Here is a 26,246-nt window from a genome sequence, read left to right as displayed (position 1 = left end):
ATGTTAGTTACTTACCTTGTAATTTCTGTGTTACATTGACAACAAATAGGCACATCAGGCAAATTGCCAGTAGCTTTGTAATCATTTACATCTTCTGTAGCTGAAGTGTTAAATCTATGCGTGGAAATTTGGTTATCGTTGGGTTTGTTGGAATAGGTTAAGTTGTCAGGAAGGTTGGTTTGATTATTAACTTTTTTGTCTTCATTGCTTGAATAATTATTTATAGGAATCGTAAATTCAGTTTTTACTTTATAAGTGCCTTCTGATGGTTTTTGCGGTGTGTAGGTATTGTTATTATAATTTGTTACAGTTTCAGTGGTTGTAGTCATAGTTTTCGTTGATATATCTGACGTATCTCTAAAATAGTTTAATTTTGGACTTTGTGTATCAGATACGGTTACTTTTTTTAGCTTTGGAGTAATATTTTTAATTTCCGACAAAATCTTTTCCCTTGCAGTCTCCATACTAGGATTTTTACTACTAGAAGATGAATATGAAGAATAATCAGATCTGGGTGACGATCCTTTCGAATCTAAATGTGGGGATGTACTTTGATAAGGTATGGTTATATTGATTTGGTTATAAACTGGCACAGGGGGAGGAGGTGGAGGACAATTTGGGGGTTCCAGAGTTGACTCCTGGTAAAGAGGTAAATTTATTTCCTTTATCTCGGCTTGCAGCAGCTTTTCGTTAGTCTCAAATGCACACTCTAAAAAGTCAAAAGAAAAACAAAATAACATACATGCAAAATTATAGATTTTTAAAAACAACAATAAATAAATAAATAAATGTTGTATATCAGCCCATCAAATGTAAAACAACACAAACGCACACAAATACTAAAAATGCCACTACATACAACCCACAAAACGAATCTGACCTGATTTGTCTATGACATTGACCACATAAAGGTATTCTGGAGCCGCCAATAGCAGCCGCATTCAAAACACCTCGACCACGTCTTGGAGCTCCAATAGCGCCTGTTTGGCGACCGCTGGCAGTACCTACATTGGAGGAGGGAGTACTGGGTTTAATCACATTTTGGTTGGAACTTTGAGAGCCAGGCGCTTTAACATGCTTTATAGGACCTTGGGTGCCAGGTGCAAACACTTGTCTTATGGGTGGAGGTGGTGCTTGGGTTGGTGCGGAATTGGGACAGGAGGGACAGACATTTGGACATTTTTGACACTGGCTAGAATCGGGTTTTGGTGGTTGTTTTTTAGTGCACGGAGGGCATACACTTTTGGGATCCGGTTGAGGCACTTGGGTGAATGCGCCCGACATATCAGCTTTTTTAAACGGTGATGACAAAGGTTGAGGATTCGTCACGTGCAAACCCATCACTCCAGGTTGTTCTATAACTGGTGCATTTACATCACGAAATGGATGTTTTTTAGTAGTCGTTACATTTTTTTCAATTTCAATAACTTGTGCCTTTTGACTATGCTCGTATTCTTCAGTCACTGTTTGTTTTCTTTGAATTTGAGTGCGTCCGTCTCGCGACATTTCCACACTTTTTGATTCGCTTTTCTTTAAGTCCTCTAAATGTGCTTGGTGTTTTATTTCAGATACAGAGGTTGAAACAGAGCCCTGTGCACTTTGGGAAATACGCGACTGAGACCTCTGTGAATCCTGGATCTGCATATTTTGTTTTTGCATACTACATTGGGAAGAAGTTGCGTCACTCTTATGTTCACATGCCATAAAAGATGTTTCAAATTGACGAGTTTGAGGTACCGTATAACTACTAGTTTGAACTTGCGAACTATACATTTGTGTAGGTTGTGTAATTTGCTTTTGTTGCACTTGACTTTGTTGCGATATTCGAGAATCGTACATATGAGTAGGTTGGGATTGAATACATTGCTTTATTTGTTCACTTTGGGATTGTTGGTATTGTTGTTCTTGGATACTCTGGCTCGTTAGTTCTTCACTTCGTTTATAAAAATCCATTCCCTGAACCCGTTCAATTAAATCTCTCTTTTCCTTATATTGAGGAATGAATGTTGTTAAGCTCTCTTTGGCGATTCGCACTTGTGAGTCCCTTGGTGTAGGTAAGGGCTTCGCAGAGAGAAGCGGATTAGGGGGTGGACCAGCAGCTGGGGACTTTGGCCTTGCAGCAGAAGCACCAGAATCGGGAAAAGGGGATGGACTCCTTTCTCTTCCACCCGGACATGGACTGGGTGAACGCGAAATTGCTGGGCTAGTTGGATCTAATAAATTGACAGATGCTGGTGGACATATGTGAGCCACTAAATTTTCTTGGTAATAAGGTAAAATTGAAGGAGGCTTATTTATTCTACTAGGTGTAATCGATCTTGGCCTTGGTGAAAATGAATAACTTTGTGGCTTGTCTTCAACAACAGGTTGAAATATTTGTGAACGAATTTGCTCCGTCTCCCCTGGTTGAATTGTAATAATGGGTTTTCTTATATTATCAGCAGGAGGTGGTTGTCTCACAGGTTTTTGGGGAGCAGGCTTGTGTTGTTCTTCTTTTGTAATTTGAGTTAGTTTTTGTTGCTCAAGTCTTTTTTGAGCCCTTTCCAACTTTTCCATTCGCAGTATTTCAGCTTCTGCTTCAGCAGACAAGTTCACTTGATATTGTGGTAATCCACCAATGGGATGTAGCGACGATGCCAGTGCTAAAGGTTTTTTCTGTATAATTTGTTCTGACTGACGTACTATTTCGGCTGGTTTTACTGTTGTAACTTCTTTAGCTTGTCTTTGAGACGAGTGGTGTTTTGAGCTAGTTTCTTCTGTTATCTTCTCTGTTTGGACGTAGCCACTTCTTCCTTCACTTATAGCCAAACTGCTGGCGGAGTGGGATTTTTCAGTTGGAGTAGGTGTTAAAACAGGGGGAGTTGTAATAACTTCGACTGAAAATTGCGAATGATCGGTTTTGTTTTGAAAAGAGCAACTAAATCCTTGAAATATTGGAGGAAAATTGGGACAAACTTGATGTTCTTCTTCCTCAAGGCGGTTTTTAGTTATTGTTGATGGTATTGCTGGTCTTAATTCACGTTTTTCTATTATACGAATATGTTTAGAATCCTTCTCTTCCTTTGTTTGTTTCTCTTCTGATTCATGAATCAATATTGGAGGTATTTCTCTAATTATAGGTTTTGGTTGAGGTAGTGGTGCTTGGAAAGACTCAGGTAGTTTCGCAGGCATCATAGGCTTGGTCAATAAAGATCTGTCTATTGTTTCCTTCTTAACATTTTTACTTTTTTCCATAGAACATTCTTCTATAGTCACATTCTCCGCAAAAACAGGCGTATATGGCCTTTCAGGTGCTGTAGTTAATGCAGTTCTCATTGACAGTTTCTCCTGAGGTTTTGGTAGTTCTTTAATAAATTTGTCTAAAGGATCTTCCACTTTTTTCTTAATCGGAGCTACACCACCAACTGGTGTGAATGGTCTTTCAGGAGCAATGATAAGTGCTTTTACAAATTGACTGTCTGCCTTCTTTTCAGGTTTTGGTTTAGGTTCTTTAGGTTCTACAGTTATGGGATGTTCCGGGGGAAAATACGGAACTGTTTCTTCTGGTAAAGGTATGGGATCCATTAAATTAAACGGAGCAGGTGTAAAAGGCTCCGCAGGTGCAATTTTTAATGCTGATGCTAACGCGCTAGAAGAACGTTTACTAGGAATTTGCGAAAAGGGATCTGGGGCAGTTTTTAAAGCCTGCAACATTGGTGACTCCCATCCTTGGGGTACTGGATTTTGAACTTGACTTTGCAATTGACATTCGAGAGTGTTTGGTGTAAATTCGGTGGGTCGCCGCAACTCACAGCTATCTTTTCTCTTATGGCAACAAGTAACATTTTTTTCAATAGACTGAGGACAAGGTATAGATGCGGTGTCCAAGGGTGGTGGTGATCTGGGTCGTGTTTTCATAACATTTTCGACTAGTTTCTGAGTCTCCAATGTTTCCGTTATCGTTTCTATACATTCAGTAGCACTTTTCCTTTCCGTAAAGGTAGACACTTCCTCAGAACAGATCGACATTTTCGGCTGTTGTTGTTGATAAAAAGCCATTTCTTCGTATTCAGAATAACAGTCTTCACTCTCTTCGCGCTCAGCCTTTTTGGCTAGAAGTTGTGCCTCAACCTGAGATGGGGGAGGGAAATATAAAGGACAAGCGGTAGGAAGGTCTTGTTCTTCTTGAGGAGGAGGCCAAACAATATTTTGAAGGCTGCGCCCTTCTTAATGTTTGAAAAAACATAGCACACAAACAAAGGCATAAGGTGTAACGAAAAGAAAAAGAAGAAAAAGAAATATTAATAAGCGTAAAGCGATAACCATATAAAATAGTATAACTCGACGATTGACGAAAACAATTTACTGTAATATAATTACAAAAAGGATAAATTGGGAGCGGAATTTTCTTGAGTTAGTGTATTTCGTCGGATTAAAATTTCTAATATTAAATTAATTAATTGGCTATAAAAAGCTAAATGCATTTAAAAGCTGTTGGGAAAATACTTATTCTTGGACTAGGGAGAAGGGTCTGGGTTTTGGATTAAACGAGTTTTCTGGAAGAAAAACAAAATGAATTTAATACGTAGTTGGTTTAATAATTTAATTTGGGATCCAGTTATACTATTTTAATATTAGTTGTTTGGAGGAGAGTGCCGTCTAACAAGAAGCAAAACTCATAGCAATAGTACCTTTAAAAAGGGGGGCGGAGGGTTTGCTATAAGTTGGCAAACGGCCTATGGGAATAAAAATAGTTTTAAGACCATTTGGAGGTTCAAAACAAATATGTTTTTGTTTAATTATTGTTGAAATTGTTTTAGAAGTAGAACAGTATTTTTTATACTAAAGACGTGTATTAATTATCTCTTATTTACCTGCTGATGGAGCTGGACTGAATGTAGGTGCTGGTGCACTAGAGATTGGTGATTTTGGAGATAATGGAGCAGCTCTTGGTAATGTATTTTGTGGTGACAAAGGTGCACTCACACTAGAAAACGGTTTTGGTCCAGAAAAGCCGGCGGACTGAAAACCAAACAGATAATTTAATTTTTTCTTAATTCAATCATTTAAAGGAGACATGTATCCAAGAAGTATTGTTAACACATAATTAGCAATAAGAATATGTATTTTGGGTAAGAGAATAGTATTAATAGGCGTCAAATATTATTATTTCATGCATCTTACATCAAAAGCATCCTTAGACGTGTGCTAAAGTATTTTTCTTATGAAACCTTTAAATTTGACTGTTGTAACTGTGTGCTTTCTTAAGTAAACCTGTTAATGTCACTTACCTTGTTCAGGTATTTGCTGAACGACACTGGCGTAGAATTATTATAAAGGTTATTATTTATATTATTATTAGTATTATTGATAGTAGGAGTAACATTGCTAATAGACGGCGCAACAGTGGGCGATTGGTCCACAGTCATGATGAGATTTTGAGAAGGCGTTGCAGGCACAGGAGGCTCTTTTATTTCCGGCGGCTAAAATTTTTGGTTAACTTATTTTATGTAGTGCGAAAAAAATTGGTGCTCAAGACGCTGTGCTTGTTAAAAACTGCACAACAAAAAGTACTAGCACATTAAAAGTTGTGAAAGGTAACATTGAACTTACTTGGTACGGGGAGGCTAGACTGTTGCTCTTTGGTGATAGTGGTGATGGTGATGGTAGCGAGTGAGTGGCAAGAGCTGCCGAAATAGCGTTCGCAGGGATTTTGCCACCTCTGTAAAATAATTACAATTTGATAAAATGTTGTGTAACTAAATATTCACGTAATTATTTCATTATTTTCATAATCGCAACATTGAAAAATAATCGATAGAAGAACTTACGGTTGTACTGTAACCGGTACTAAATTGGGAGCAGGTGGGTTGTTAATAGCGGCCGATTTGGCGTGGATGTCGCAGTAAAGTTTGTTGTTTATGTTGTAGTACCTGTCGGCAAGAATGAAAAAATGCAATTCGGAATGCGTAATTTGCTAAAACCTGTAAACTTACCCTACGTTCTTCAAAGAACTGCCGCAGGTAGAACACTTGAAGCACTCTACGTGCAAGTTTTTGTCCTTGATGCGGACAAAAACACCACTATAACCAAAAATACCAATTAAGTTTAAATCTTATTAACAATAAATTCCATAAATAAATTGCATGTTTGGAGAGTAATAAATATTGTATTAAGAGTATGTGGATGTTTTGACTACATTTAGTAAATTATTTGAGTGTTGAAAAATGTATGCACATATAAAACATTTCTCATTTGCTAAATATAATCAAGTTATGTGTTTATTGTTTGTAATTAATTTTGTTACACTATCTAATTCTACTTTATACAGAACTAATCTTGAAACTCACAACAGACACATGCAAATGATAACTAAAACGAAGTATAGAAAATAGTGACAATACATAACATACCATAAATAAACCAGGGAAAGTATAAACTTGAAAATGAGGGTTATTAAAAAAATTTATTACATTTAAATTGAAAATGACTTAAATTAAGGGTATATTATTATATTTGTTTAAATTTTAATATTTTAGGCACCAGAAAAAGTAATTTATATTTTTGGTTTGATTTATTTGAATACAATTTTCTAACTATGCTATCTATTTTTTGTATTTGTAACATGTTTGGGTTTAAAAATGGTGTGTGTATTAAGTGCCATATTTCATGCAAATATTCTTTATGTGTTCAGAAATTGGTTGAAAGTAACAGAACAAGCACCTTGAATTCAAAATGAGTTAAAAGAGATTTAGTCGATTTAAAAATGGCAATGAATTGGAGATGATTGATGTACCATCAAAATAATTAAGCATTTTGAGGAAACCATTTTCATCAAAAAGTTGAACAAATGGTGGAATCCATAAATTAAATGGCATAACAAAATTAGGAGTTTTATAATTACCAGTTACCTTCTTGCATAGATAAAAGGCATTTTTAGTATCTAACCAAAAATGATTGTTAATTATCTTCTTGCAACCAAAAATGGGTTACTTATTACAATAGTCGTCGGTCTGTACAATAAGTTGAAGCTAGTAAATCTGGATAAATGGTTTCCATATAAATTAAGTGAGGTTAACAAACTCAATTCTCTCCTTGCATGCAACGCAAATGAATCTTTTATCTTTAGTACTGTTTCATGCAACCAAAATAAGGTTGATTACGACAATTCTCGTCAACCTCTAGGTATAATGAGTTGAAATTAGCAAACCTAGAGTAACCTGTACTAACGAAGGAATTAACCTGCGATGAATCAACAATTAGAAAGATGCTTCATGCAATTAATTTCCTCTTAAAGTTAGATAAATGGATTCCACATAAATTAAGTGAGGTTAACAAAGACGTGGGGCAATTGCAAATTCTCTCTTTACAATGAACTTTTTAACTTTAGTATTGTTGCATTCAACTAAAAATGGGTTGATTACGACAATTTTCGCCGGTATGTACAATGAATTGAAACTAGTAAACTTGTGCCAACGAAGGAATTAAGCTGAGATGAACTATTGAAAAAGTCTTAACCTAATAAAGATGACTGCACGTGGAACAATATTATAGTTATTAACTATCAATACTACTCTTAAATTTATCAAGTTCATGGAAAACACGGATGAGCTACATTAGTTGATAGAAAAGATGTTCTTCTTCATGATATTCCAAAACCACATGTGGTTTTAGAGTCTCAAAGGAAGTTTTAAAATGTTAAATAGTACATATATTTTTCTATATTTCTAACATTGTCCAATTTTTTGCTTAAGAAAGAATTTAATCCTGAAGAGGAGGTCAAATATGAGATTAATATTTTCTTCAGTTCCAAGAACCTTTTACTTGTGACATTGATTTACTTGTACATTGTTAATTATAATTATTTTGTTAAATATAGTTATTTTAGACAAAGTTATGCCATTTTAGTTAAACGTTAAAACTGTAAATTACTTTTTTCTTGGTACCTAATATCAATCTTATTACTAAATTATTTTATATTTATCTTTTTATCTCTGCATTTTTAATAGAACTTCATTAGTTGAAGTAGATTTTAAAAGAGATAGTGGGGGGGGGGGAGAAGTCGGTCATAGAATGGATCTGGTCTTTTGCTAGATCAAAAACTACGTCGCCCAAAGACTTTAAAACGGGGTGATACCAACTGGATGGAAGTAGTCATTTCCAATTTTTCTAATGAACTAATAAAAACTATTTGATGGACAAAAAAAATAATAAAAAAAAAAACAAAAATAATACTGTGCGGTGATCTACAAAAAAAGATAATAGGTACAGATAGACAACATTGATCATCCAACAGTGCCGCACTTACACAATGACCCGTTCGCAATCTGTACAGATCGTGGGACCAGGTTGATCTGTGTCGTTCTGGGGATTAATCGGGGGCTGAGCGCTTCGCTCGTTTTGAGGTGATTGTCTGTGAGATTGGCGGGGGCTGAGTACCGCCCTTCGGCCACCGATAGCGTGGCTATGGGTTGCGTAAAAATCGTAACGGTTTACTAAACCAAAAAAAGAAATAAAAACGTGTAAATACCGATTCGTTACAACGGTCTGTTTACCAAGTACGGATCTGCGTTGTTCTGTTGGTGCGGTAGTCCAGATTTAGTTCTGTAGCTGGAAACATTGAAAACCCATGTGCCTTGGAAGTCGCAATAATTTTGTGTTTACTTTACTTAAGCCACATGAGTTTAGACCAGTGTTTGGAAATACAAGTGCAAAGTGCCTCACTACTCAAAAACGTTTGCCTTTGCATTTGTACTGGTTTTCTTTCCAAAGTACTTACACTATGAGACGTTCGCAATCGGCGCAAATATTTTGACCTGGAGGTAATTGAGGAGTCGGCGGGTTTGGTTTGTCGATGGGGGCTGAAACATGTCTTAAACCTGCTATTCCGCTGTTTGGTGTCGTAATTATTCCTGAATCTGGTTCTTTAGATAGAAGAAACGTATCAAGTGAAATCACGTTTTAACATTAATTGGTAATTACGCAATTATAAATGCAAGGTTGTTAATTAAAACTAAATGCTAATAATAAAGAAGCTCAATGTCAAAGGCGTACCAAAAATTTCAATGGTAATTATTATTATGGATGTGATGATTTAATTATGATAAAATCATGTTTACACCTTTAACATTAAACTTTCAGTTATTGTACAGGTATGCTAAATGCTACAAATTTAAAGTTTGCAATACCTTCATTAGGCCTTGGATCACTCTCGGCTTCTTGGAGCATCTGATATACAGAGCTTTTAGAGGCATCGTAGTCTTTTTCGTTTTTCTTGAAATTAACACTGTTAACAACAAATTATAATTAATTAGACTATAGATTCTAAATTTGTTTAATTTGTATAATAAAATATTGAATTGTTAATTATAAATTTAAACAGATAATGTGTAAACATTTATTGCGAAACATGTTTGTCTATTTGGCTGCCAACCAAGTTTCACAGCATGTTAAATTTAAACTTAAATTTACTACAAAAATATAGATCTGTGCAGAAATACGTGATTAAATTTATGAAATCTTTACCAATAATGTTTATTGAACACTTACCCTAAGGCACCAGTGGATAAAACTTCAGTTTGTGCTGAAAGTGTTTCAGCTATGCTCTCTTCGGAATATAGTTTCAATGGTGTATTGTATTGTTTGTTGACTAGTTTTGGTCCTCCGTTTATAGATCCATTCAACTGTAACAAACCAATAAATCATTCACATATTTTTTTAAATCATACATATAAATATTTATAAACATTTCAGAGTTGTGAGTCAAATTTAAATAGAAAACTGATTAGTTGGATCTCTGTTTGTTTATTTTGTTAAAACTGAGAAGATACTTTGAGTCTTAGTGAGGTTGCACTACTAAAATAAGTGTCAAATAAGTTACAAACCATGATTTCAACCGAGTTAAATGTATTAGTGTTTATATTAGTGTTTATGTTAGATATAGTTTTGTATATAGTTAGTTATCTTATCTCTTCGTGGTTTAGGCATGGGAATGTTTTCGCCCACTTATTAAGAGTATCCCTTAATGGGGTTAACGTAAACATTCCCTATTTTAAATAGGCCCATCCAAGGGGATGGATGGCAGTCTAGCAGAAATTATTGTACATAAAGCATCTATATTGAACAGTGTAAATTGTAGAAAATAAAGTTTTATCTAAACTGTTAGATATACTTATTTAACTGGCGCAGTCGTACGGTTCACTTCAGTGAAACTATCACGTCGATTTCAATCGTTTGGAAGTGAAAGAACCACATTCCGAAGAAGCATCCATTAAGGAAAATCTAAGGAACAAATACTACAATTAAACACAATCAGCCGAGGACCATCCATCGAGGAAATCCAGAGCAACACATAGATGCAACACAACAAGAAGAATCTACGAGAATCCAACTGAGTTAAGTCCATCGTGGAGAAACCAGTAAGAAGAGATTCAGGAAATCAAACAAGTGGAACTCCCAACTAGTTACGTCCATCGCGGAGAAACCAGAAGGAAACCACAAATTAAACCATCCCACACGCTGAACTACGTCCATCGAGGAGAAGTCCACGCAACGGGGATAAAATTATAAATTTTATGTAAGTAACTCATGTTTTCCCATTAACATTTTAAAGAATTGAAATTGAAGCAATTCAGAATTAGAGTACTAAAAACTGCTAGAACTCGATATTAATTTCAAAATTAAATTTATTAACTAGTAAAAACAAACAAGTAAATCAAAATGGCTCAAATTACAATTAAAGACATGATGGATACCATTCCTACCTTTGATGGTGATTCGTCCAAACTTCGATTTTTTATTGGGAGACTGGAAAAAGTAGTTAACAAATTTTATGATATTAAGGACCCCGAAAGTTTAATAAACGACTACATCACCGCTTCTATTACTAATAAACTACGAGGCCCAGCCCTCGCAGTTATTGAAAACTCAAACGCAACTTCGATTACACAAATTAGAACGGAATTGATTAGACACTTTGGTGATATTAGAAATGAGCATAGTTTGTTGTACGATCTTCACCAGTTACGGCAAAGCCGCAGCGAAACCGCTTCGGATTATTACAATAAAATTTACGAATTATGCAATATTTTTAATAATTATGTAACCCTAAATGAACCGAATCCAGAAATGCGACACATGAAATTAGAACATTTTAACCAAAGCGCCCTAACGGTATTCCAAGCAAATGTAAAACCAACTATATTAGCCTCAATGTTAAGGGTAAAAAGTCCAAGAAATATGTTAGAAGCTCTTGAATTCGTAAAAAGCGAAGAAAAATTCAATTACTATGCTTCTCAAGTTCAAACAAATTATAATAGATCACCCAATCAAAATTTTTCCCAAGGTTCCCAAAATCGCCAGCATGGTCAAGGCGTCCCCAACAGACAACAAAACTTTCCCCGTAACCCTGTAAATTTTCGAACTAAACAAAACAGAACCCAACACCCTACACCAATGAGTGGTGTATCCCACGTTAGAGCCAAAACAATCAATTCTCGTCAAAATCAGTCACCTAAATTTCAGTTTGAAGAGCTCTATAACTTAGAAAACAATAATCCAGTCGACACTAAAACCAATCAAAACGAGACTACTTACGAATTTAACGAAGAGAGTCCTTATTATGAAAATTTTCGGGACGACCAATATTCAAAACCGACAAAGTAATTGAATTCCACACAAATCCCAACGGAAAAAAACTTCCTTACATCCAAATAAAAAACCCTCAATTAAAATTACTTATCGACACAGGCTCTACAAAATCTTTTCTTAATCCTTTAATCGCTCATAAACATTACCCTCACAAAATAATCAAAGAACCATTTATTGTTACAACAGCATTTGCATCATCCAAACACGACGAGGTCATGCAAATAAAGGCATTTCCAGAATTTAATAGTAATGAGGTGATAACATTTCATTTATTTAAATTTCACGAAATTTTTGACGGTCTAATAGGAGTAGATAATATGCATATCCTACAAATAAAACTAGATATTCCTAATAACATTCTAAGCACCCCAAATTCAAATAATAAAATTCTCTATCTACAGACTAGTAATAACATATTAATTCAAAAACTTATTCCCGGTAACACCACAATAACATTACAAGTGCCTACAACAATCTCCGAAGGTAATATATTAATTCCAAAACAAACAATTCAAAATTGCAAAATTCCTGAAATATTAACGACAGCTAAAAATGGTAAAGCACTTATAGAAATTTCAAATGTATCAGATGACGAAATTAATTTTTCCTTACTTTACCCGCTAAAAGCCTACAAAGCAGACAATAATTTCGAGCTGTATAATTTTCATATAACAGCAAAAGAAACTAAATTAAGAAATATTTCCGAAGTTATTAGGACTGATCATCTAAATTCAGAAGAAAAAAAAGAAATTATCAAACTATGCAGAAAATATAAAGATGTCTTCTTTAAACCAGATGATAGTCTAACCTTCAGCAATCAAATTACACATAGGATTCGTACTACAGACGAAATACCTGTTTTTACTAAAACATACAGATATCCCTTCGTACATCGCGAGGAGGTAAAGAATCAAATTAACAATATGTTAGAACAGGGCATAATCCGTCCTAGCCACTCTCCTTGGTCCGCCCCTATTTGGGTAGTACCTAAAAAATCAGACGCTTCCGGAAAGAAAAAATGGCGAATAGTTGTGGATTATCGCAAATTAAATGAAAAAACAATAGACGATAAATATCCAATACCAAACATAACTGATGTCCTGGACAAACTAGGACGTTGTAATTATTTCTCCACTCTAGATTTAGCCAGCGGTTTCCATCAAATCGAAATGCACCCTGACGATGTACAAAAAACGGCTTTTAATGCCGAAAACGGCCATTACGAATACGTCCGCATGCCTTTCGGTCTAAAGAACGCCCCGGCGACTTTCCAACGAGTTATGGACAATATCCTGAGAGAATTGATTGGAAAAATCTGTCTTGTGTACCTAGACGATATTATCGTTTTCTCAAACTCCCTTCAAGAACACATTAACAATCTTGAACTCGTGTTCGGTAAGCTACGCAAGGCACACTTTCAAATTCAACTAGACAAATGCGAATTCTTAAAAAAAGAAACATCATTCTTAGGGCATATAATTACAAAAGAAGGTATTAAACCAAATCCAGACAAAATAATCGCAATAAAAAAATTTCCAATTCCCAAAACTAGTAAAGAAATAAAAAGCTTCCTTGGACTTTTAGGTTACTACAGGCGCTTCATTCCCAACTTCGCACATTTGACCAAACCAATGACCAAACTATTAAAGAAAAATGCAAAAATCACTTTAACACCGGAATACATAAATTGTTTTAATAATTGTAAAGAACTGTTAATGAACGACCCAATCCTTCAATATCCAGATTTCACAAAAACCTTCAATTTGACAACAGACGCGAGCAATTTCGCAATAGGCGCCGTTCTGTCACAAGGAGAGCCTGGCAAAGATAAACCCATTGCATATGCGTCCAGAACCCTTAACGAAGCTGAATGTAATTATAGCTCCATTGAGCGCGAATTGTTGGCAATAGTTTGGGCAACAAAGTACTTCCGCCCTTACCTGTATGGTCAAAAATTTAAAATTTTTTCGGATCATAAACCATTACATTGGTTATTTTCAGTCAAAGATCCTAATTCACGACTCACCCGTTGGCGTCTTAAATTGGATGAATATAATTACGAAATTATATACAAAAAAGGTTCATCGAACACTAATGCTGATGCACTCTCCAGAATAAAAATAACCGAATGTAATATGCACAATAACGAACTTGATCCAATGGCAGAACTAGAATCTATTCTGGCAAATGCCCCCGAAATGTCAGATGTCGAAGACCTAGACGAAATCCTAGAAACACTAGAAAATGCTCAACCAAAAGACAATTTAGAAATTAACGATAATGCAACCGTCCACACGAGCTTAGAGAATCCTATTTTAAATATCCCAATTTCAGAAAAGCCCTTAAATATGTTCAAAGATCAAATTATTATCAACGTAGTGTTACAAAACCCAAAGAAACCTGTCTTGAAAAAACTATTTGACAACAAAAATCGAACAACCATCGAAGTTACAAAAATAAATTTTGAGCAAGATATAATAAAAATATTTAAAGAATTTACGACCAGTAACAAAACCTTTGCAATTTTAATAAATCAAAAAGAGTACTTCAATCTATTAAATTGTACACTACAATCTAACTTCAGAAATTCTGCTCTTAAGTTAGTCATTTGTAACGAAATCTTACAAGACGTCGAAGATGATCATGAACAAACACACATTATTCAAAAATACCACGAAGGTAAAACAAACCATCGGGGTATCAATGAAACAACAATGCAACTGCGAAACCGGTATTATTGGCCTAATATGACTAATACAATTTCAATGTACATAAACAACTGTCAAATTTGTCAAACATTAAAATACGACCGAAACCCCCCTAAACAAATCCTCAATGTTTCACCTACGCCGTCTCACCCATTCGAAATTGTACATATCGATATATTTTCAGCAAACACACAAAAATTTTTGACGATAGTAGACTCATTTTCAAAATATGCTCAAGCATACCCGGTAACTTCCCCAAACGGAATAAATATAATTAAAGCCCTTATTATTTTCATGAGCCATCATAATTCACCATCAATTATTATCTGCGATAATGGCACAGAATTTAAAAATACAGTTTTCAAAGAATTTACGGATCTTCATCAAATTAAAATACATTTCACAACCCCACACACACACACCTCAAATGGTCCTATCGAACGATTACACTCTAGTCTAATTGAACACCTACGAATATTAAAAACAAAAGAAAAAGACCAAAGCATCATAGACCTAATGCCATTAGCCATACTAGGTTATAATAACAGCATCCATTCAGCAACAAAACACAAACCGAGCGATCTAATTAACGGCCACCTTAAAACGAACTCACCTTTCGACATTGACATTAACAAAAAAATGATGAATAATTATATTCTCAAACATAAAGAATTAACTCAAGAAATATATAAAAACATCAAAGAAAAATTAATTACCGATAAAACAAAGAACATTACCAATATTAATAAAAATAGACACGAACCACTGGAGTATACACCTGGTACAATAGTCTATCACAAAACTGACCACAGGAACAAGCTTGCCAACAAGTTCAAACCCTATGTAGTAAATAAAAATTTAACACAAAAAATACAAACAGTCAATACAAATTATAACAAAAACAACCTAAGAAGACCACTGTCTAACCGATACCATTCTAATGCAAATCTCAAATATACCGAATAATTTAAAAATACTCTTCCCAGACTACCTAAAATTCATGTTAATCGAACAGTTAAAATATATATATATAAAAAAAAAAACAAACACATAAATATTACAGTATAATACAGTATTTATTATATTCCTAGTAGATTTATACTACTCTAATTCAAGAATTGTATTCCCTGTTCCTTCGACCAATACATGAGTTCTAGGCAGCGCATAACAGTATAATTGTAATGTATTATGTATTATTAGTATATTATTGTATAGGTATTATTATGTATGTATTGTTGTAAATATTATTATGTACGGCCCTTAAAAAAAAAAAAAAAAATATATATATATATTTATATATATATGTATGTATGTATATATGTTTAAATAAGATAATAATAATATTTTTTTTTTCTTTCCTTCTAAGGCCCTCTCTAAGAAGGGAGGAGTTAAATGTATTAGTGTTTATATTAGTGTTTATGTTAGATATAGTTTTGTATATAGTTAGTTATCTTATCTCTTCGTGGTTTAGGCATGGGAATGTTTTCGCCCACTTATTAAGAGTATCCCTTAATGGGGTTAACGTAAACATTCCCTATTTTAAATAGGCCCATCCAAGGGGATGGATGGCAGTCTAGCAGAAATTATTGTACATAAAGCATCTATATTGAACAGTGTAAATTGTAGAAAATAAAGTTTTATCTAAACTGTTAGATATACTTATTTAACTACCGTCACATGGAACTAAGTCGACTGGAATGAAACGCCGCAGCACAAAAATAAAACAGATTGGAAATTTGTACATACATATGCATTTTACCCAAATGAGTAATAGAACAATACTCGCATCAAACAAAACACTTAAGCATGTGTCGGTTATTTTATTGTTGGCTACGAAACGATTGTTTTATTTATACAGATAAAAATGCAGACTATTTAAAATGATTCATAAATGGTTTTTGGCATATGTGCTTATTTTATAATTTCACATCGGCGATGACAAAGGTATTATGTTTTGTTTTAAATTTATGGAATTTTTCAATAGGAATTTTTAGAGAGTACAAATAAATTTAAATGTTTATGATAATACACCTTTATTGTCAAATAAGTACTATTAGCATAATAGTAGTTAATTTTAATTTGTAAAAAGTTTTTTTACATTTATTATTTTTCTTTGTTGTTGTAAATTGTATGTGTATCTTAATATTGATTATTATTAGTTTCTAAATTTAGACTTTAATATATTTCTTTTAAGGCAAAAACCATAAAGTAATTTTTCCAAAGTGAACAAAATGGTGTTGAAACAACAATAAAAATAAGATAATTCAAATTCAGATTGAAAATATTCTTATTAATTTAAGACAGAGTCTGATTTCCTTTTAAAATTTTTCAACAAAATTAAGATTCATTATCTGCTCTTGAGCTTTCATTGGGGAAAAATTAATACACGGTCTACTTCATAAGAGGTACTCCAGCCTTCTGTGTAATTACATTTAAGAGCCGGCATAAAGTTTTATTTTCCAATTTCTAACAATTATACAAGTTTAAAATTACTATTTTCACTATATTTGAAATTTATGGAATTTTTCAATGGAATTTTTTAGAGAGTATAAATAAAATTAAATTTTATGACAATATACCTTTATTGTCAAATAAATATTATTAGCATAGTAGTAGTTAATTTTAATTGGTTATACTTTTTAAAATTTCATACACGTATTATTTATTTATTTTTTTTTTTTTTGATGTTGTATATATGTACTAGTATATTTAATATTGTTAATTATTAGTTTCTAAACTTAGACTTTAATATTTTACCTTTAAGGCAAAAACCACAAAGTAAGGTGAATAAAATGACTTTTGAAATAACAATAAAAATAATTAATTTTCAGCTTTTTAATTGAAGATATTCTTATTAAATTAAGTCAGAAATCATGACTTTCTTTCAAAACGGAGTTTTCATTCAATAATGGAACTACATCTTGTATAGGTGTATAATCACCTGGTTAAAAAAAAAGTTTTTCTTCTAATTTTTAACAATTATTTAACTTTAAGTTTACTATTTCACCATATTTTAAATTTATGGAATTCTTTAATAGGAATTTTTAGAAAGTACTAATAAATTTAAAATTATATGACAATATATCTTTATATATGTAACATTAGCGTAGTAACATAGTAGTTAATTTTATTTTAATTTGTTAATAAAAAGTTTTCACATATATTTATTTTTCTTTGTTGTACATTATAAATGTATTTTTAATATTTCATATTAAATTTATTTCAAAATTTTAAGACAAAAATTATAAAGTAATTTTTTTAAAGTGAACATGAATTTGAAACAATAATGAAAATAAGATAATTTCAAATTTTGAAAATCTGGTTATTAAATTAATTAATAAAGGGGATAGACTGGTTTTCTTTTAAAATTTTTGGACATAATTTGATTTATTATCTACTTTGTCATTGAAGAAAAACCTTGTTCTAAAAAAGTAGTACAAAGTTTTTTTTCCCAATTTTTAAATTTTCTCCAATTAAAATTACTGTTTCACTATATTTTAAATTTATGCGATTTTTTGATATGAAATTTATAGAGTACAAGTAAAATTAAATTTTTATTATAATACATCTTTGTTATCAAATAAGTAGAATAATAGGGGTTAATTTTAATTTGTTATACTTTTTAATAAAAAAAATAATACATATATCTTTTTCTTTGTTGTAAATTGTATATATATTTATTATTAGTAGTTTCTAAATTTAAAGTAAATTTTCTATAATGAACAAAATGAATTTGAAAAAACATTAATAATAACATAATTATTTAACATTTGAAGATTTATTTATCAAATTAAAGAAGAAAGACTGGTTTATTTTTCAAATTTTTGAATGTAATTTGATTTATTATCTACTTTGGAGTTTTCATTGTAGAAAAACCTGGTTTAAAAAGCAAGCAAGTTTCCAATTTCAAAATTTTATCCAACTAAAATTACTATTTCATTATATTTTAAATTTACGAGATTTTGAGTTAATTTTAATTTTTTATACTTATAAATTTTGAATGTAATTTGATATATTATCTACTTTGGATTTATCATTCAAGAAAAACTAATATATATATATAGTCTATAATATAAAGTTTTCTCTTGCATTTTTAACAATAATCTAAATTTAAAATAATTTTTACCTTCTTTTGAATGTATAAAATTTTTCAATTAACTTTTTTACAAAATGCTAATAAAACTAAATGTTTATGAGAAGATGTAGTTAATTTTAATTTGATATACTTTTAATAAAAAAATTCATACATTTAGTATTTTCTTTTGTTCTTGTAAATTATGTATGTATTTTAATATGTATTATTAGACATTAATATTTTACTTTTAAGACGAAGATCGTTAATTAATTGTTCTAAATTCAAATTCGCTATCAAACAATATTGAAACAATTTTGAAGATATATTTATTAAATTAAGACCGAGCTTTAATTTGGTTTTAAAAAGATCTCCAACAGATATAATTATGCTATTTTAGACGACATACCATCAACCTTGAAATCACAAAACGTTCTTTCTAAATCAACTCACCTGTGGACTGAACGGCTTTGCGCTCAGATTGTGACCAGTTCCAATGGCACCAATATTTTCGGAGGGTTTCGCGTGCAACGAGGTCTTCGTCACCGGGCTCAGATTGTTGATGCTGGGCGAGTGGGTCGCGTAGGTTCCTACGGGCACTACCGACGGCTTCCAAGTGGAGCCTCCCCTGCAAAAGTGAGACGGTCGATTAAAAATAAATGGCAACGAATTAAAAAAAAAAGTCACATGCGAATGTGTCATCCGTTTTGTCGATCGATCAAGGACTGCATTGATCGGATTATTGGCGGTCTAATTTCGATCTGGAGACTGCGAAGTGGCCTAGATCATTTAGGTGAGATGTAGGTTTAACGTACGCACTATTTGCTGCTGCGATGGGGTTAAATAAGTTTGAAGAGTATTTTGCAAACTTGAAGAAAATTGAAATTGATAAAGGTAAGACTTCTAGGTTTGAAGAAGAAATTTTTTTTCTACAAAAAAGTAGCAGAAATTTTAGTTGTACGTTGTTAAATTATCTTGTGAATATGTCATACAACGAAGCTCATTGAAAAATGAAATATTAAACCATAAGTCATAAATTTTAATAAGATGAAATTCCTAGTAAGAAATAAGATTTATGGGAATTTCACGTATGAGAAATGTAGCCCAATGTATCATCTGTAATAAAACAAGGTTTGGAAGCATCCTTCTACAATAATAGTTAAGATAATATATTATTAAAAATACTGGTATTAGTTTGTAAGCAAAACGATAAATAAATCTGTCGCCTTGTAACAAACAAAACGTTGCAAATATCTATTTTGATTAGTAAGTTATAATTAGACATAGTCGTCTAATTTTAATTGTATTTATGTCAGGGCCTATATCTCACGTCAACATTCCTCAGATTTATCACACAACTGACAGAAATTGGATATATCCATTATTATATTGGGTTTATTGTAAGAGATAAACGCCTTAAGGGTATAATATGCATTTTTTATCGTTGCATGGTATTCGAACAATTTTCGAATGCCACCTACCTCTGAATAGTCATGTCGAAGTTATTTCCGGCCCTGATGACCACGTCTTGGGCGTCTTTGTGTCTGAGATCGAAGACATCGATGTTGTTGATCTTAATAACCGAATCGCCGGGAATCAGACCAGCTCTTTCGGCCGGGGTGCCACTGTTGACCTGAAACAATGAAACGGAAAACGTTATTCATGGTATTAAGGCAAATATGTGTGAGTCACCTCTAAAAAAGGCGTCTCAAAATTATGATTTATTTACTTAATAAATTGACGTTGATTATTTTAAAATATAATTTATGCTTCAATAATATACATATCTTCAACAGTATATTGTAGTTTGATTTATAATATATTTGTGGCCACTAATGTATTTTACGACAAAAGATTAAATTTCCCATGATAATTATATATATCTACACAAATTTTTTGTATTCTGCCAAAATTCGTCTAAATTCAAACTAGTATGGTACCAACTATAGAACTATTGAAAAATATGTTACTATTTATTAGTGCATTTTTTATCAATTATTAAATTGTTATTGTTAATCATTATAATTGTCTCCGTTTTCATATTAATGAGATTGATAAAATTTTGTAATAAAAACAGAAATTATATCACATTCCTCTTTTAAACATGTAAAATCTCTTAAAAATAAGTAAAATAATGGTTTTGAATATGTTAAAAATTGATAACTATAAATGATTATTAAAAATATTGAGTAAACATATCAGTTTTTATTGTTTTGGAAAATAGTTAAACATTGTGGCGCAATTAGTAAATAAAATATACGCTTATTGTTGTAAAATATTTAAATAATTATATAAGTAATCAAATATTAAAATCATGTAAAATTGAATAAAAATTATTGGGGTTTGAGATAAAGTAACATTATTGTTACGTTAGTGTTATTTTCTCAAAACAAAATATTCGTTATTATAAATACCAAATTACAGTTTTTCGTCATTTAAATGCATGTAATGTTTTTTATTCAGTTACAAAACTCTTTTATTTTTTAAAATATACCAAGTATATTGTTTGGATATTTTACATGTTTTCTTAGACTACACAACTATTTTTAAACATGACAAATGCATTAACTATATTTTATCTGCAGAATTGTTATCTAAAATAGTTTGTTTAAAATTATTAACTGGGAATTGTATAACAAATATAAATATTTTATGAACTATATATAGGGAAGCTACAAAAACAATGACTCACTTGCTAAAATCTTTTATTTTTTGAACATAATTTATTATATATTATTGATATATTGAAAATATATTCACAGAACTGGAACATTACAATTGCATTTCTTATATCTTTAGATTTGTGTTTATATATAAAAAATATCATATATGGAGAAACTATGTTCCAATATTTAGTCAGTAGCTAATTATTATAGTATATAAAATAATTTATGATTAACAATTATATATTTAGATGTTTGTTGATTAGTTTATTTGTTATTTATTAACAAATATTTCAAATTTAAAGTCTTTTTATTTTATTTACTTTCATGATATAAAAAATCACCACATAACTCCTCACTTGTTAAATTATTTTGTTATTTAAACACAACTTATTTTGTATTGTTGGTATGCTTTTATATGGAACTAAAATATTTCATGGGTTTACAATTATTAAAATTTTACGCAAAACTTATTTTAAACATGTAAATTGCGTTATTTATTTTTGAACTTTAGATTTGTTATCTAAATTAGTGGTTTAAAACGACTACATATATGAAGCCTTGGTATCTAATCAGTATCCACTAATCCTTCTTCTTAATTCATTATTATTTTATTATAATTATTTTTGTTTTATAGTTATCTATCATATTGTTTATTGAATAAAATTATTACAATTTGTTAGAGGTTATATAATTCATTGTATAAAATGTTATAATGTTTACTAATTACACTTTTTTTACGTTTTCTAAATTTAGTTGCAACACAATTTAAAATGTCTTATAAAAAATTAACACAACCCCTCCTTTGCTAAATTTCATTTTATACTTAGATGTTTATCCTTTAAAAAGTGTTGTAATCACTATTAATAAAAATTTAAAACTTAATCTTTTTTGAATCTAAAAATCAATATTCGTTAATCCTTTCATCTTTATGGGTATTATTATTTTTATTTTTTATGTTTTTTATTAAATGAAGTTAATACAAATTGTTAGAGATTATTGTCATAATATTCATATATTTTTAAACAAAATCTGTGGCGCCACAGAAAAAATAAACACCAACTTTCACTTGCTAAATTATTAATATTTTTTGTTTAAATATAATTTAATAGATATTATTGATATAACTTTTAAAATTTTTTAAATTCACAGACTTATTTTTAAACATGACATTTACATTAATTACTTTTATCTTTAGATTTGTTATTTAAAATAATTTGTTTAAAACTATTAACTAGGAATTACTTATATGAAAATATTTTATGTACTATTATCATTAGGTAAACTTTCTTCTAATATCTAGGAAGTATAAAAAATAATCAATAATAAATATTATTATTGTATATAAATTAACATTTAGTTAATAACAACTTAATATTTTAATTTTATTTTTATAGATTCATTTTATGGTTTGCTTTTTCTTACAATCAGGGTTGTGAACATTTATTAATAAAATAAAAATTATTTTATGTATGTAATAATGACTATCAATTAATCCATTTATCTCTGTTTATAAATTTTTAACTTATTCAGTGTATGAAATCATAAATGTTACAATGACCATTAGACACATTGCAACCAGGAAGAGTCCCCGATAATTAACAGTTTGTCGTGCATAGCGATAAGTTATCAGCACCACCAGGGTCAAAAATGTAATAATTGTTTATAGGTTCATTGTTATTGCAGTTTTAATCACGAAACCATATGTGCATACGTTTACAAAGCGAATTCAGTTTTATGAGTACTTTGAAATTGAAATACGGATTAGATATGCAGTTGTCTGATAAGCAGATTCTTTCATACTTTATGACGGTGGTTTACCATGATACCATACAATTATTTGTCACAGTTGTATGTTACATAAGGAGTAAAAAATGCGATATTCTAATGTTAGCTCAGTTTAATACTACTGAATAAAAATGTCTCATACAAAAAACAGAAACCATATGGATGGTTCGGAAACATGTACTTTTATAGTAGCAGTTTGGACGTGCCATATCAATTGCATCGAACTTGATGCCTTACATTGAAACCATCATAAACAATTACCATATCGGTCAAGTACTGTGTAAATTTAAACACGCAAAAAAGCATGACCAAAAACGGACATATCTGAATCATTTTCCTACATAAAAGTTAATAGTTTAATTTTATTTATCACATTGACGGATGTCGAGCCGACTTGTATAAGTATTTGCACTTTTGCAGCTTTACGTGCGGTGGAAAAAAACTTGTCGGAAGGTCTGCTACATCGTTACGACGTGCAAAAACTGGACGCAATTCTAAACGGTCAAGTGCTTGCACTATTATAGAAAAATGACACATCTTATTTTGAAATTCCATATGGAAACGATTAAAGGCAGTTTCACCTTTTTTGATACTATTACATTTTGGGCATGTATGCGATAATAATTACACTTTGTGATATTATTATGGATTGTTAACTGATAAATCGGAATCAATGTAACCAATAATATTGTTGAACATATTGAATAAATATCGAAAATCGTCATCAATTCGAGTACCTGGAACACTTAACAAATTTTTATTGTTTTTTGTTTAAACGATACATGTTTCTTTGTACAAATACAAACAACAACCTAAATTTAAACAATGTGTTGGTTTCTATTGAAGAATATTACTGATCAATATTCAGTACAGTACTACCTATTTGATTGAGAAATCACAATAGCACAGATTATTTATGCTTATACATCCTGTTATTTAACTGTTTTCTTAAGAATACACCAAAGATTTTCACCTTAGCCTACTGCTATTTTTATGAGATCAATGCCGAATTGTATCAACAAAACGTCAAACTGTTACGAAAACCACATCTGAGTTCCCCAGAAATCTGTTTGTTTCAAGTTTTGTATTTTTGGACTACGGTACAGTTCCCTAGGACATGGACTGAAAGAAATTTGAAGGATTTTAGTCTGTTATCATCAGAAATAATTCAGTGAATCTACTGCGTTTTTTAAGTACTTTAATATTTACATATGTGACGCAAATTTGCAAATTATGAAAAATCTATTTGTTATTTTTATTAAAATATAATTATTTATATTTTAACAAAGTGACAAAAATAAGTTTTTAATAAATAGATAATAAGTTTAAAAAGTTGAATTAACTAATTAAGATAAAAAAATTAAAATATTTTAATCAATAGAAAAGTTCCGCTTTTTGTGGACAAAAGTTGGTTCCCCAGGATAATGATTACATAGAATCTGAAGGATTTTAGTTGGTTATCTTTAGATATATTCCTGTGAATATACTACTTGTGTTTATATATTATGTATGTTCATAATATCTATATATTTATGTAAGAAGTTAAATTAACTAAAATTAACAATAAAATATTAGTAAAGAATAGCAAAATATAAAATTATTATTATTATTAAATGAATTTTTTTTTAAGTTTTTAGAACAAATGTGTGAAATTTTTATTGTTTATCGCCAGACTTAGTCCTGGGAATGTACTATTTGTGTTTATGTGTTTTATTTATTTAATAAATAATGTCAAATCTGTATGTTATTTTTATTGAAATATAATTATTTATATTTTAGTAAATATTAAGTTTGTAATTGATAGAAAATAAGATAGGTTGAATCAATTAAAATATTAATTAAGAAATAATTATATATAAAATATTGTTAAACGATTAATTTAAAAATTATTTTTTAATCTATAGAATAATGTTTATTTAAAGTTTTTTGATTTTTTAGACAAAAGTAATAATTATATAAAATTTGAACGTTTTTAATTAAAATCATCAGATATAATCCTGCGAATGTCCTGTCTAACATATGTTTATGTATTTTATTATTTAAATGTGTGATATAAATTTGCAGATTAAGACAAACCTAAGAGTTATTTTTATTGTAACACTAAATAAACAATAATAATTTATATTTTGCCATATACCAACATCAACAAAAATATATTTTAATGTAAAATTCTGTAATAATAAAAATAATTAAGAAAATAAATATATTTTTTGTAGTTTGACTAAACAATTATTTTTAAAATTCACGATTGAATGAAAGCTTTCTAAGAAATAGACATATTGATGTTTTAAAAAAGTAAAATTTTTAGGCATTTTTCCGAAGATGAAATCAATAAATGAAAATAACATTTTCATTAATTATCACAAAAAGTGAACTTTCCATATGTGATTCTTATTAAAATCTTAGATCAATTTAATTATGTTTTATATTTTAACAAAGTAAAAAGTATTAAAATAAAATTTTAATTAATAGAAAATAAGTTTAAAACGTTAAATTAAGAAAAGCTAAAGTTAAAATATTAGTTAAGAAATAATTAAATATGAAAATTGCATTAATTAAAATATTTAAATTAAATAAATCTTTTTATTTTTAATGTTTACCTCTTTTTAGACAAAAGAATAGTTTTCCAGGATATGTTTAAATGGAATTTGAAGGATTTTAATTGTTTATTATGTGTTATATAATCTAAATATATGATGTAAATTTACAGATTGTGACAAATGTAGTAGTTATTTTTATTAAAATTTTCAATAAAATGTATTAATTTATATTTTACCAAATTTATAAGTATAATAATAAATTTTTGATTAATAGAAAATATGTTTAAAAGTTAAATGAACTGAAATTAAAATATTAAATAAAAAATAACTTATTATAAAATAAACTAATAAATATAAAGATATTTTTAATGAATAGAAATATGTTTTTTTGGTTAAAGGTATTTGAAGGATTTTAATTAGTCATCATCACAAATAATCCTGCGAATCTACCTCATGTTTTATATATTTCAACTCTGTTATAAGTATAAATACATGTTTTTAATTAATATAAAATAATTAATTAATATAAAATTTCAGAAATAACTATATATAAAATATTTTAACAAGGTAAGTACAATTTAAATATAATTATTTAATTAACAAATAAACTGTTTTAAAACTGAATTAACTAAATTGAATTTTTTGATATTATTTTCATTAAATTTTGTCTGATGGTAAGTACAAATTAAAAAAGTAGGATCTTAAGAATATATGTCTACAAATCTTTACAATTATTTTAAATTAGCACAATAAAAAATGATATACAAATTTATTTTATGAAAGTGTATAACAAAAGAAAAAAAATTAAAGTCATAAAATTTTCTCAATAAATCTACAATTGAAGGTG

General features: G+C 30.1%; 1 protein-coding gene across 4 annotated transcripts in view; it reads right to left on the bottom strand.

Annotated features, from left to right (window-relative positions):
- The window catches only part of LOC109596427 (PDZ and LIM domain protein Zasp), a 46,475-nt gene that overhangs the window by 1,170 nt on the left and 19,059 nt on the right, over window positions 1-26,246 (bottom strand). Inside the window, exons 2-13 of one of the 4 annotated variants that reach the window (XM_049965935.1) lie at window positions 19,890-20,041; window positions 18,862-19,036; window positions 9,529-9,662; window positions 9,168-9,265; window positions 8,759-8,903; window positions 5,976-6,062; window positions 5,811-5,912; window positions 5,593-5,701; window positions 5,271-5,462; window positions 4,854-5,001; window positions 4,671-4,715; window positions 881-1,004 (exon numbers count right to left, since the gene is read on the bottom strand). In XM_049965935.1, the coding sequence (XP_049821892.1) occupies window positions 881-1,004; window positions 4,671-4,715; window positions 4,854-5,001; window positions 5,271-5,462; window positions 5,593-5,701; window positions 5,811-5,912; window positions 5,976-6,062; window positions 8,759-8,903; window positions 9,168-9,265; window positions 9,529-9,662; window positions 18,862-19,036; window positions 19,890-20,041 (1,511 nt within the window). Of the gene's footprint in view, window positions 1-15; window positions 710-880; window positions 4,473-4,670; window positions 4,716-4,853; window positions 5,002-5,270; window positions 5,463-5,592; window positions 5,702-5,810; window positions 5,913-5,975; window positions 6,063-8,758; window positions 8,904-9,167; window positions 9,266-9,528; window positions 9,663-18,861; window positions 19,037-19,889; window positions 20,042-26,246 lie in introns of those variants that run through there. The other 3 variants (XM_020011969.2, XM_049965934.1, XM_049965933.1) reach the window with 3 other exon arrangements.

This window comes from Aethina tumida, chromosome 4 (assembly GCF_024364675.1).
Source record: "Aethina tumida isolate Nest 87 chromosome 4, icAetTumi1.1, whole genome shotgun sequence".
NCBI lineage: Eukaryota > Metazoa > Arthropoda > Insecta > Coleoptera > Nitidulidae > Aethina > Aethina tumida.
This window is presented reverse-complemented; position numbering and strand designations above follow the sequence as displayed.